The sequence below is a fragment of the Lipophrys pholis genome (genome assembly GCF_963383615.2).
Source record: "Lipophrys pholis genome assembly, chromosome: 15".
Lineage (NCBI taxonomy): Eukaryota > Metazoa > Chordata > Actinopteri > Blenniiformes > Blenniidae > Lipophrys > Lipophrys pholis.
This window is the reverse complement of record NC_137642.1, coordinates 22368089-22380707: the sequence shown is the minus strand read 5'-3', so window position 1 is coordinate 22380707 and position 12619 is coordinate 22368089. Positions and strand designations below refer to the sequence as shown.

At 42.5% G+C, this 12619-nt stretch overlaps 1 protein-coding gene across 1 annotated transcript; it reads left to right on the top strand.

Annotated features, from left to right (window-relative positions):
- Window positions 1-3868: 3868 nt before the first annotated feature.
- pdlim1 (PDZ and LIM domain 1 (elfin)) lies at window positions 3869-12219 on the top strand. The gene is made up of 7 exons (XM_080482160.1): window positions 3869-4249; window positions 5144-5295; window positions 5752-5836; window positions 6852-7036; window positions 10123-10274; window positions 10422-10539; window positions 11747-12219. The coding sequence occupies exons 1-7, from the start codon at window positions 4157-4159 to the stop codon at window positions 11931-11933; spliced, it is 972 nt and encodes a 323-aa protein (XP_080338286.1). The 5' UTR covers window positions 3869-4156; the 3' UTR covers window positions 11934-12219.
- Window positions 12220-12619: the final 400 nt, after the last annotated feature.

Here is a 12619-nt window from a genome sequence, read left to right as displayed (position 1 = left end):
TCATGTCTGGTTTTTATGTGTCTATGGGCCTGAAAAAATGTGACAGGCATTTCCCAGGATGGATGGATGCACGTTGCCATGGGATGAGAATTGAAACCCGGTTTTTGATTGATCAACTCCTTCGGAATCGTACACCTTAAATGTGTTCGATTCTTCATAATGATTCATGTCCCAGCACGATGTCAAGTCGCGTTGCATTACGTCACACATTCTGCGACGCAGACCTCTTTCAATCACGAGAAAACATGGAGAAGGAGAAAATTAACGACAAAATAATAAAACATGTTCCACTCACCACGTCCTGAATCCATAGAGTCCACATCCTCTCGCCTCACAGTCAGAAGGTCCCAGTTTAAAAAAAAAAAAAAAAGTCTCGGTGCAAATCCCGGCAGGAGTGTGTGGAGTTTTCATGTTCTCTCCGTGTGTACTGGTTTTCCGCCCGGTGCTCCGGTTTACTCGGACAGTCAAAACAACCAGCACCCTGACCTCCGGCCTCCATCACCTCCCCAGAGCACCACACTGTGTGGCTGCTGAAGACGGTCCATTTGGTGAAGAAATGTCCTGTCTGAGGACTAAAGAGGGACTTTTAATAAATTAACTCTGCCGTCAATCTGTCCGTGTAGTGAACGTCTGCTCCAACTAGTCGACAGTGTAGACATATGCTAGTAGATCCATTACTATATGTGTGAGCCTCTGGTTTTCACGCCATGCAATAAACGATCTACTAGAGTATGTCTACTGTGTAGACATAACAATCCTTCTCCTAAGTCACTTCCACATTCCTCCCCAGTCTCTGACCTCCCAAAGAGGGTAAGCTTGTCAACAGTGCAAAATTCAAAAAAGTGTCAATTCCAAGGGGCATCCAATGAAGGTAAATACACATTTGACGGTTCTTTTTTAAGAGAAAAATTATAATTCAAGTTTAATGTTTGGAAAAAATAAAATTGTTCCTTTTGGTGCAGAAGACTGTGTAAAACTACTTTTTTCCCCCTCAAAAAAATACTCAGGAATCGTTAGGAGAAGTGAGAAGGAATTGGATTGAAAAGCAGACTTGACAATGGCATTGCTATTGATAAAATCGTGTCAATTTCTACCCCCACTAATCTACCTGTTTATTCTCCTTAAAAAAAACAAAAAAAAAAACATAAGAGAATCGATTAAGAATTCAATCGTTACACACAATCGAAAATGGAATTGGTATCGGAAAAATCTTATCAATTCCCATCCCTAACGTTGCCCCATTCCCAAATGGTCTCTTGAACTCAGATCTTCTACCATCTGTTATTTCATAGCATTAATAAGGTTTTCCTGTCATGTCTTGCCTGCCTCTGTGCAGATGTTTATGTCCTTGTATGACATTCAAAACCTGCATGTATTTTCTGCACTCTTCAGTGAACCTCTATTTTCATTGATAAAAATGTTTTTAACATTTTACTATGTCCCTTCTTTGATTTGCTATTTCTAATAAAGGGATATCTTATCTTATCTAATAGAGGCTTTAAAATACTTAATGTGTAATGTCATAAGTAGGGTTGTAAGTTGTTATGTTATTGTTCAGCCAGTTTATATAAAGTATCATAGCTGCTTAGGGCCTGTTGAGAGACGCTGTAGGTGTTTTAACAGTCAGTATTCAGCGTTACACTTGACTTTTGAATGGACCTAATACATTGTCACATTTAAACAAACACTCTCAGACTCCTCTGGCACATCTTGAAGAGGTTTTAAGGATGAACAGGGCCTCACAAGAAGAGAAGTGCAGCCTCATTGAGTCTGTGTGGTTCAGTCGGCCCTCTTCTCCCCACTTTGTGCAGAGGTCTGCTGGCAGGAATTCAGCTTTTGGGAGCGGCACATTCCACATCCTGGGATTTAGCTCGACCATAAATGGTAAAGGCAGCACATCACAGGGAGACGTCACCAAGGCCGACTTCCTTACAACAAACTGCAGAGTTCATCTGAGTGGAGAGAGAAGAAAAGAGGGGCCACTCTGCTCTGCTTTAAAAGTCTTTTTGTCTTCGTACCCACTTTGTGTTCAGGGGCAACTAACAGCCCGGAGGCCAGTTAAGGCAGTGTAGAACCTGGATAGAAAAAACACAAAAGAACCCTTTTTTTTAATTGATCTTTCATTCAGACATGTCAACACAAAGATACTAAATACTAGTCATAATTTATCAACCCCTTTGGGAAAATTCCTTTTTTCCCACATTACGGCACTCAAGGAGCTGATGGGGGTCAAAGGTCATGCTCAGGGGGACACAGTGGTGTCATGTCAGCTGTGGGATTCGAATCTGGAAACTACATATCAAAAGTGTGCTTCACTCACCTCTATGCCACCACTGCCCTAAATACAGATATATAATAAAAGAAAAAAAATCGATTTCCATTTCTCAAATATATATATACACACACACACACACACACACACACACACATATACACACAAAATAACTAATCTATATCATCTATTTAGACATACATACACACATATAATGCATATATCTAATTCGCATGTCTGAATGTGGGGAGGAAGGAGTTTTCTGTAACACAAAAAAAAACCATCAAGAAATGTGTCCACTGAAATGGCTGCAGTGTTTATACCAAGCCTGGATGAGTGAAATACATAAATTCACCAAAAACAGAGAAGAAGAAATGAAACACAAAACACATGATGACCTCCACCAGGGAACACCTTGTGGTTTTTCTCTGTTGTGGGTTGAGAGACATGTAGCGTGTGCTGTTCTAAAGTTCCTTTTTTTTGCACACAGTTCAGCAGAAGATTTTGTTGTAGAAGCAAGGACGCATACTCTCACTGTGTATTTGATGGTGAGGACTATGTTTAGATATGATTCAGTAGATTATAACAAACTGTCACGTACAGTACAGTATACATGTTAGAATATTTTGGGGGCTTTCATAGATTTGAAGTACAAGAATTACGCTCGAGCTTGTGAGAACACGGTTCAGTTACATCTGAAAATATCCAGCAGGTTTTTTACTGTTTCAGAAATAAAGAAAGTTTATGGCACACTCTTGTCTGCAAAGACTCAACCTTAGCAAAGTCTACTTGCATACAGGAAGTTATCTACTGCTGGTGCAACTTAATAATGAGTCCCTTTATGAATGTCATGTATTGTTGAAACTGGCCAACAAAAGCAAGATGGAGGAATGTCTCCTAGTCTAAGCTTCCAATTTTTCTTTTGGATATAATTCAAACCTGTAAATTCCTGATCCCAAGTCTGCTTCTCTAACATCTAGACCACCTCTTGTCCACACTTGACACTCTCTCCGATGTTACTTAACAACAACAATTGCGCACTACATCGTCCAACTCGAGCTGCAGAAGCTACTGATGCTATTTGGTTTAATGAGGCCAGATGTTGGATTTCTCGAATTTGAAGATTTCTGTGTGCTCCATGTCTTCTTCTCCATATTGGGTTTTTATTTTTTGGTTTTTGGCAGCAGCAGGGGGCACAGTTTCCCCCTATAGGTCTGGTATATGCACTACATTGTTTTGAGTGATTTTTATGGAACAGTTTGGATTGTGGAAAATTAAATTAAATTAAATTAAATTAAATTAAATTAAATTAAATTAAATTAAATTAAATTAAATTAAATAAGATAAAATAAAATGGAATGGAATGGAATATAAAATAAAATAAAATAAAATAAAATAAAATAAAATAAAATAAAATAAAATAAAATAAAACAAAAAAAATTTTATTAAACAAAAACATTTTTTGTCTAGTGATCACATGTTCGGAATAGTTAGTTTTTTTTAAATGAAGAGATAAATCCTCTCATTTAAAAAAAAAAAAAATCTCTGGCTCCTCCCCCTGGCCTTCAGAGCTTCCTGCACTATAAAACTTTTGGCAGAGTGATCCGTCTTCTCTCTACACGATCTTCCGTCTCTCACTTTATCAAGGAGGAAACTTTCAGATTCGGCCCGGTACGAGCGGAGGGTCCTCCCCCGGTCACTCCCCCTCCTCCTCCCCCGGTCACTCCCCCTCCTCTTCTCTGTCAGTGCGCAGCTGCAGGTCGCTCCGACCATCGATCACTGCACATGTCAGATGCGGTAGAAGTGCAGTAGAAGTCTGAGGCAGCTCTCTCTCTCTTTCGCTCGTACAGTTATTCCTCTAGAAGACAAGCAGACACATCCAGCATGCCTGTCCGGGTGGTGATGCAGGGTCCCGGGCCCTGGGGCTTCAGGCTGGTGGGGGGGAAAGACTTCGAGCAGCCGCTGGCCATTTCCCGGGTGAGTCGTTGTTTTTCTTTTTTTTGCTGTTCGCAGCTTCATTGTGAGACAGAACAGCCACACATTGAGCCCTTCCTCTGAAATCTATCTTCCACTGATCCCCTGTGAACGCCAGTGCCTCCGTATACACTGTGGATATTTGTTTTTAATGAGAGAAAAGTTTAGTGGTACTTTTAGTACCAACCTGCTGTCCCGTGTGTCTCACCTCCAGTCTTTAACAGAAGCAGAAAATCTCACTTTCTATTATCAATCGATACAATGTTTCTAGTTTCCTGGTTCTATTCCGTGTTTCTACTGAAGCTGTTCGCTTCCAGACAAGTCCAAACCTGCTGCAAAGTAACAAAGTCCCTTCTCTCTCTCTTCTATCTCTTCACCATCAGTTTTTGGTCTTCATAAAGCTAAAAACTGCCTCTTTCTCCTCCGGTCATCTCTTTGTTCAGATCTGTTGCTTTCAAGCCAAACATGAATGTTTCTCATTGACACACTGTGACACAGTCTGACCCTCTGCTGTGTACTTTGTCTGCTCTCATTGTAAATGTTGTTGCTGCGGTCGGTCCACTCCACCCATGGAAAAGTGATCAGGAATTCCTGGACTGTGCCCCTCTCTCTCTCTCTCTCTCTCTCTCTCTCACTCTCTCTGTTTAAAGTCTTTATCTTGGAGAAATCTTTTCCTCCGGGCAGCTCTCAGTCTGAGCCGCTGACCTCTCTCTCGCTCTGTTTGTGTAAACAGAAATGTGTTCTTGAAGGTCGGGGTTAAAAATGTGGCACACTTGGGAGAGTGAAAGTTGTGTAGTGGCTGCACACATTTCCCAAAGTAGCTTATATTGAATGAAGCGTGTCTCCTGTGTGTGTGTGTATATGTGTGTGTGTGTGTATATGTGTGTGTGTGTGTAGGTGAACCCCGGGAGTAAAGCGGCCCAGGCCAACCTGTGCATCGGAGACATTATCATGGCCATCGACGGAGAGTCGACAGAAGCCATGACTCACTTGCAGGCGCAGAACAAGATAAAGGGCTGCGTGGAGGAAATGGTTCTTTCCATCGACAGGTAGGAAGCTGCAGCAACATGTGCCAGTCTGATCTGCGTAGCCACAGGCCCGAAGAAACCGTGAGTAACGTGAGACGACTCAGCCACGATCCAGGTGTTCAGCCAGTGACGTTTATCTTTATTCATTGTGTGTGGGGGTTTTTTTTTTTTTTTTTTTTTAATAAAATTGGAGCCACGTCTGTGTCATGTCACCACATTACCTCATAAACATTCCTGGAGCCGGTGATTTGAGGCAGCGTGGGTGTTGGAATTGATTCTACAGACGGAGGTTAAAGGGCAGCGGGCTGAGAGCGTGAAGGGTGTGGCGTGTAGCAGATGGGAGAACACACCTGAGAGGGCCGGGCTGCGTTCAAAAACACAGTGTGCTGTTCACGTGCGGGGTTTGTCGTGTTTCATAACGACCACATTTAACTGATATGTCATTAAATCCTTTGTTGTCCTTCCGCTGCTCCTCAGGTCGGAGTCCAAAATGTGGTCGCCGCTGTCGACTGAGGAAGGGAAGGCGCACCCGTACAAGATGAATCTGGCATCAGAACCACAGGTGTGTGTCCACACCAAAGCTGAACGGAGCTTTTTTTTTAATTTACTCCTTGATCACTAAAGTCCCATTTCCAGCTCGGGATTGATTTCTGGAAGCCTAAATGTCTCTCTGGGAATTTTTTTTCTTTTTTTTTTTTTCTTTTTTTTTTTTTTTTTTCTTTGCTCACTGCCAACGATGAAGTCATTGTTTACTTCCCAACAGGAGGTTTCCTAGGAGACACTAGTTTATCCGCCAAGCTGTGACGCAAGCCTCAGTTCCTGCCCGCTGACTGGAAAGCTGAGGCCAAAGTATGAATTCATGTAGGAAAGCCAGAGTCCCTGTGTGTGTGTGTGTGTGTGTTTTATTTTAATTTTTTTTGGTTTTGTTTTGGGGTTTTTTCACGGGCGTCGCTCGTGTTTCCTCACACACGTTTTGAGCACTCTTGCAAAAAAAAATTTGCCACATATCGGAGCGTTTGTTCAAACTTCCTCTCCGGCATCCAGGATTTACTGGCTTTCAGGGACTCTCGGGGCAATTTAGATGTCAGACGCTTCAAGCATGAGCTAAATTTGGAGGCAATTTCCGTGTTCCCACTGTGAAGCATGAGCAAGATTCTGTGGTATTTATGTGCCCACTTTGCTGGCATGCCGGTGTCGTGACGTGACCGCCCTGAAAATCTGCTAGGTATAATTAGGGCAGAATCCACAGTTGCACATTATCCAATTATATTGTGTGTGCGTGTGCGTGCGTGTGTGTGCCAAACTGATGGCGGCACATAAGAAAAAAAAAGAAGTGTTCTGTTGTTGTGAAAGTGTCCGCTTCTTTCTGACTGTCATGAAAAGTGATGTTGAGTAATACTGATCAAACATACTGCATGCCGGAACACGTGTGTCTTCACTAAAGCGCTAAAGAAGAGAGATTATCTGGAGGTGTCAGAGTTTACATAGCGAGCGTTGCATGAGACTGTGAAGTCGTCGTTTCATCCGCTGAGTTGCATTGTGTTCATTTATTTTCTAATTTTTTTTTCCCCCCACAGGAAGTGAAACACATCGGCTCCAGCCACAACAGGAGCGCCTTGCCTTTCGCTGGCTTCGGCTCCAAAGTCGTGACCAACACGTACAACAGCCCGTCCGGCCTGTACTCCTCCGAGAACATCCAGAACTTCAACTCGGCTGTGGACGAAGTGAAAACGATGGCGACGGCCAACGACCCCAACAGCAAGTAAGAGCAGCTCAACCGACGCCGTCTCGCGCAGGTTTCTTACCGGCTGCGTTGTGGACGTCAGCGAGGAGTGTCTGGTGCTGAAATGAATGGAGTCGTGGGATTATTGCAATGAAATTTCTACCTCCGATTAATTAATACATGTTTAAAGTAGGCAAAATTGATGCATTCATTCAGATTAATCTGTGGTGATGATTAATCTGTTTCAAAAATTTTTAACGCAATCAATCCTAGGTTTCGTCAGTTTCTTACATCCCATTCATTATCTATATGAACCGCACCGCAATGCATGCTGGGTGCGGTGTGGTTAGAGCTGCGTTGTGGCTCGGCGCCCCAATGCTCATTTGCATAAAGTCGAATCCAACTCAATTTATGCAAAGAAGGTACAGAGAGGGAAGTCTGCTGTGTCGCGAAACCGGCGTAAAAGGTCTAAACTCGCTGTAGCGGAACCAAAACGACTGCACAACTTATTTCTCGCCTTGAATATTTTCCGAAATACTTTTCGCTGAACTGTTTTAGTCATAAGAGAGAAAGTTTGTGACCGAGCCGCCATCTTGGTCCGGTTTTACCTCCAGCGGCAGACAGACCCAGAGTGAGGCGTCTCCTCTCGGACAATGCAGAGGTGTTTCATAAACACGTGAAGTGCATTCCCTTACTTCATTCATTTATATGAAATCATTCATTTTAATTCATTTACACTAAGATTATTCATCTAAAAATGTATTGTATTTCATTGTGATTAATCAAAATGAATCCGCAGCAATCCTGTGATTAATTTTATAAAAATTTGGTAGGAACAGCAGATCCTAACGGCAGGTTTACACTTGTTGCACACAAACGCCTTAAGCCGTCACTTTATGGAAATTTAACTCTAAAATTTCCCAAAAAGTATAACAAGACTCCTTGTAGTCGATCTCCTTCGTTGGTGTTGATGCAAGTAACAAATGGATTCATGTCGTTTTTTTAACTGCATTCATTTATCCATCCACTGCACCACTTTGGCGCATTTACAGAAAGCAGCAGCACTTAAAAGAAAAAAGCATGTGAAGAGCTTGAGGTTTTTATTTTTCATCTACGGTCCGCATTTATCTTTAAACTATTTGCTGAACTCGGGAAAATGTCTGTAGACAAGCGATAAGTCCTTAAAACAACACTGGAGGGTCACATTCTTCAGGACTCCACAAAAAGCAGACGTGATGTAATGGAAACCACCGCACGGGGGTGAGGAACACGTCCAGAAACCACCGTCTTGTCGACGCACCTCATCACTGCTTCCACCGAGTCCAGTCAGCACCAGATATTCACAAAACTATTTACAGGCTGCTCCTTTCACTCCTTCGCGTATTTGTGACGGCTGTTGCTCGGGAATCAGCCTGTGGAAACGTTTCCTCCATCCTCGGCCTCCTGCACAAAGCTCCGTTGAGGAAATTAATAAAGTTGCGACTGATTTGGATTTTTGGGGGTCTATTTCGATAGGAGCGGGACATGAAAGGCGTCTTCTATTGGACATTTAAAAAAAACCACCATATTCCCTGCATTTTATTGGTCAAAAATCTATTAACTCTCAGCTGATTATTCTCTCGTGTCTATAATCAATCGATTAAATCAGCCGGCCTACTACATAATGCAGATTACTTCAGCTGTCCACCAAATGGCTTCGTTTATATGTTTATATCGTTTTACAATGTTAACGACAGACGTCTGCACCGTGAACTGGACCGGAACGCACACGTTTCTTATTTCATAGGCTCCGTTTGCGCAGCAACGTTTGCAGGTGAAAACCATTCACACTACTGAAAACGACTCTCAGCGTGGAACTTTTCGAAAATGCTCCGACTCCGTTGTCGTGCAGACGGGAGAGAAAAAAAGCCACTTTCTGGAAACGCTCGGGCGCCGTCTCTGTGTGGACAGTGGGAACGCTGCTGCTGCTGCTGCGCATGAGTGTCAAGAGAGTGAGAATGTCATGACTCCCAGTCCATATTCTCCCGGCGGTTTGTGGTTGTAGAGTTTATAGTCACTGTAATAACAATCCAAATTAGTTTAGAGTCTCTTCTGTCGTGTTTGAACTCGGCAGGCTTCTGTTTGACCAGGAGGTTATTAAGTCATTAGTGATCCGTCTCTGCGTTTCTCCTTCAGCATATGTGGATCTTTCACAGCAGGTTTGACGACTCAATCATCGAATTTTGAAAGAAAGCGATCACCAGGTATTAGATTTGTGAAAGAGAACTGCACTTACTGTGACGGGTGTTTTATTTTTGTCTCTGGAATGTCTCCAGACTGTGAGCTAAAACATACAGTCTGACTCCCATAATTCCTTTCAGCTTGCTTACATCATAAATGGATTTGACTTCCAGAGCTCATCCTTCCTGCTCCGGCTGCCTCAAAGTGCTTTACGCTGATAGTCCACCCATTCACACACACACTCTATTAGTAAATGCTGCCACGCCGTCAACATATGGACGGGGTGGAAAACGGAACTGTTTTGTCAAAGGCAATTATTAAATATATATATACACACATCCTGAACCTACTAATGACCACATGCAAACACGCACACACATTCATCTATAAGCAGTTCCCCTCCAAAAGCATGTTTTAGAACTGTTGGAGGAAACCAATCTACCCAAAGAAAAATCGCGCATGTAAAAATAGAACATGCAAACTCCACAAAGAAAGGCCGACCCACCCTCAAGCCCGGACTCGAACCGGGATAATCTCCCTGTTAGGCGATAGTGCTCTGTGCAGTCAGGGAAAACATCTGTTCCTATAAAAACGTCTAAGAATTCAGGAGACTGAATCGTGGGTTAAATGATAGTAAAATTAAATAGTATCAGTTTTATATGTGATTAAAAAAAAAACTTATGGAAGTTTCAAGCTTTTTTTTTTTTTTGTAATATTTCCAGATGAACCTGTATAATTTCACGTGTTTTTTGGAAACATGAGCATTTCGAGCCGGCTCCAGAGAGACTTGGCGTCTCTACAAATCTGGTTATTAAGCCCAAAGTGATGGAAGCAGAACGCTTTTGCGTGTAATCTTCCACCGAGTCCTGCTGATGTACTAAGAATGCGTCCGATGTCTTTTGCAGAGTCCCGGCTGATCCGTCGAAGGCCGTGAAGCGGCCGCCGGCTGTGGCGGCGGATTCTGAGGTGTACAAGATGCTGCAGGAGAACCAGGAGTCTGACGAGCCGCCTCGGCAGTCGGCCTCCTTCAAGGTGCTTCAGGAGATTCTGGAGACGGGTACAGAGCGCGCCTCAAATTCTCACAGTCAAACATTTTTTGTCTGTTTGGGTGAACCCGATTGTTTTGCAGAAACTCGACAGACAAAATCAAAGACGTGTGAAGAGTCGCGAGAACCTCAAAGTGTTGTCTGTGTGTTGTTTGTAGGAGACCCGGACAAACCATCAGGCTTCAGGAGTGTGAAAGCACCAACGACAAAGATGGGCTCGTCTCTGGGAAACGCTGACAAGCTGCCCCCCTGTGATAAATGTGGATCTGGGATTGTGTAAGTCTGGTTCTTCAGTACTGCTGGTTTACACATCAGGGTCATTCATGCGAGTCCAAAGCAGAGTCACTGGGACTTTCAGCTCGTTTATAAACCAGGAAATGTTGTGATCCAACACAGGAGGGGCCAAACATTTACCTCTGGAGTTTGTCTCCTCCTTGTGGCTGAATTAAGTACAAAAAAACGCAACAAAAGTATGGTTGAATGTCCGTGCACTCGCCATTCTTAAGGTTTATAGCTCTTTGTGCATGTGTGCGTAGTTTCATTACAAAAACGACATCGTTTCCAGTGTTTCTGCCCTTTCCGTGTAAACCTGACACTTCTGAAACGAAAACACAAAAACGATGCGTTTTCACTTGAAACGACATGTAAACAGACCCTAAATGAACATAATTACGTATGAAGGGCTTCAGATGTTTGTCACAAGCAAGAAAACTACCGAGTATTAAGCCTTTTTCAGGGTGTGACTTATATGTAATGCGGTTTTTACATTAGTTGAACTATTTTCAGTTTACCGAAGCGTTTCTTTCTTTGTCGAAACTATTTGAGGTACGAATGTGAATGGGTGTGAAAACATTGGATCTGGTGAAGTTTTCCCGTGAGAACTTTCCCACACAGGCGCATGTTATTAGAAGAGCAGACGTTAAAACCGCTTCAAGCATGTTTGGATTTATGTTGTTTTAGAAAACTCTTGTTGGTAAAACTCCTCTATACCTACAGTCCCTCCTCAATATTCACAACACAAATCTCTGTCTACTTTCTAGTAGATTCATCAGTCTGGTCATACAAAAAGCCCGTGCCTCCTTTGCTCGCTCCTCATTTCAGTTTTCTGCAACGACCTTAAAACTTCTTCATTCATTCCACTTCCTCTTCTTAACGAATAATGAAGGATCACTGCTCTTGCTTTTAGCTTTTAGCAACTTAATTCTTCATGTATATCACTGCTTCCTTTTGTATTTGTATGTATATATTTGTTTTTTGTGTTTTTGTTTGTGCCTCTTGGACAGCAAGTCATTTTTTAATGAGATCTGGTTCTCAATTGATCTACCTGGTCACATAAAGGTGAAATTAAAGTCAATAAAATGACGTTAACACCTTTTCAAGCTTTAAATTGTGTAATATACCAAGGTCCAATCTATCTAATAACTGGCTTGAAATTGGATTTATGGCTCATTGGGTCTAATGATGGTTTGTATTTCCTCTTCAGGGGGATGGTGGTGAAGCTGAGGGACAAGTTCCGCCACCCCGAGTGCTACACCTGCACAGACTGCGACGTCAACCTCAAACAGAAGGGACATTTCTTTGTGGAGGAGCAGATTTACTGTGAGAAGCACGCGCGCGAGCGAGTGACGCCACCCGAGGGATACGACGTGGTCACCGTCTTCCCCAAGTAGAGCCGCCCAGCGAGCCGGGCCTGAGACTGCACGTCCCACACGGGACGCCACAACGAAATCCGAAAACCTCACGACATTTAACTCCCGAGACTATGAAATGGTCTCCCGACGTTCCACTTCATTGCTGTCAGTGGTAGGCAGGGCGCTAAAGGAACTCTGCTTGGAAATGTTGATTTGCACATTATGTTCAGCCTGTGAGGAAAGAAAATTGGTTGAGATGAGATGAAATTATTTCCTCTCTGGAAAAAAAAAAAAAGTCTGAATATGAGTCACTTTGTCTTGCTCTTGTTTGTTTGTGTACATGTTCAAAGGAAAGCCCAAATAAACTTCACATTTTCTACACGTTTTATTAAATAAAAATGGTTTCAAAAAGCAAAATGAAACAAAAAAAAAAATCTGTATAATTGCCAAATAAATATTTTAGCTTAAATCAACTCTTGTTTTTATTTTTTATTTTTTTTACATTATTTGTGCTTTTAACTTCAGTATGATTGATTGTAAGAATGTCACAGAGCATTACACTCAAACAGATCTTCAAAACAAAGTCCTCCAGGAACTAAAACGGATCCAGCTGAAGCACTTCTAACAGAACGATAGAAGTCTGTCAACTCCTCCAGCTGTCTCGTGCCATCATCAACAGTCATAAGTACCAAGTGTTTCTCAGATCATTTCCACTACAGCTTGAC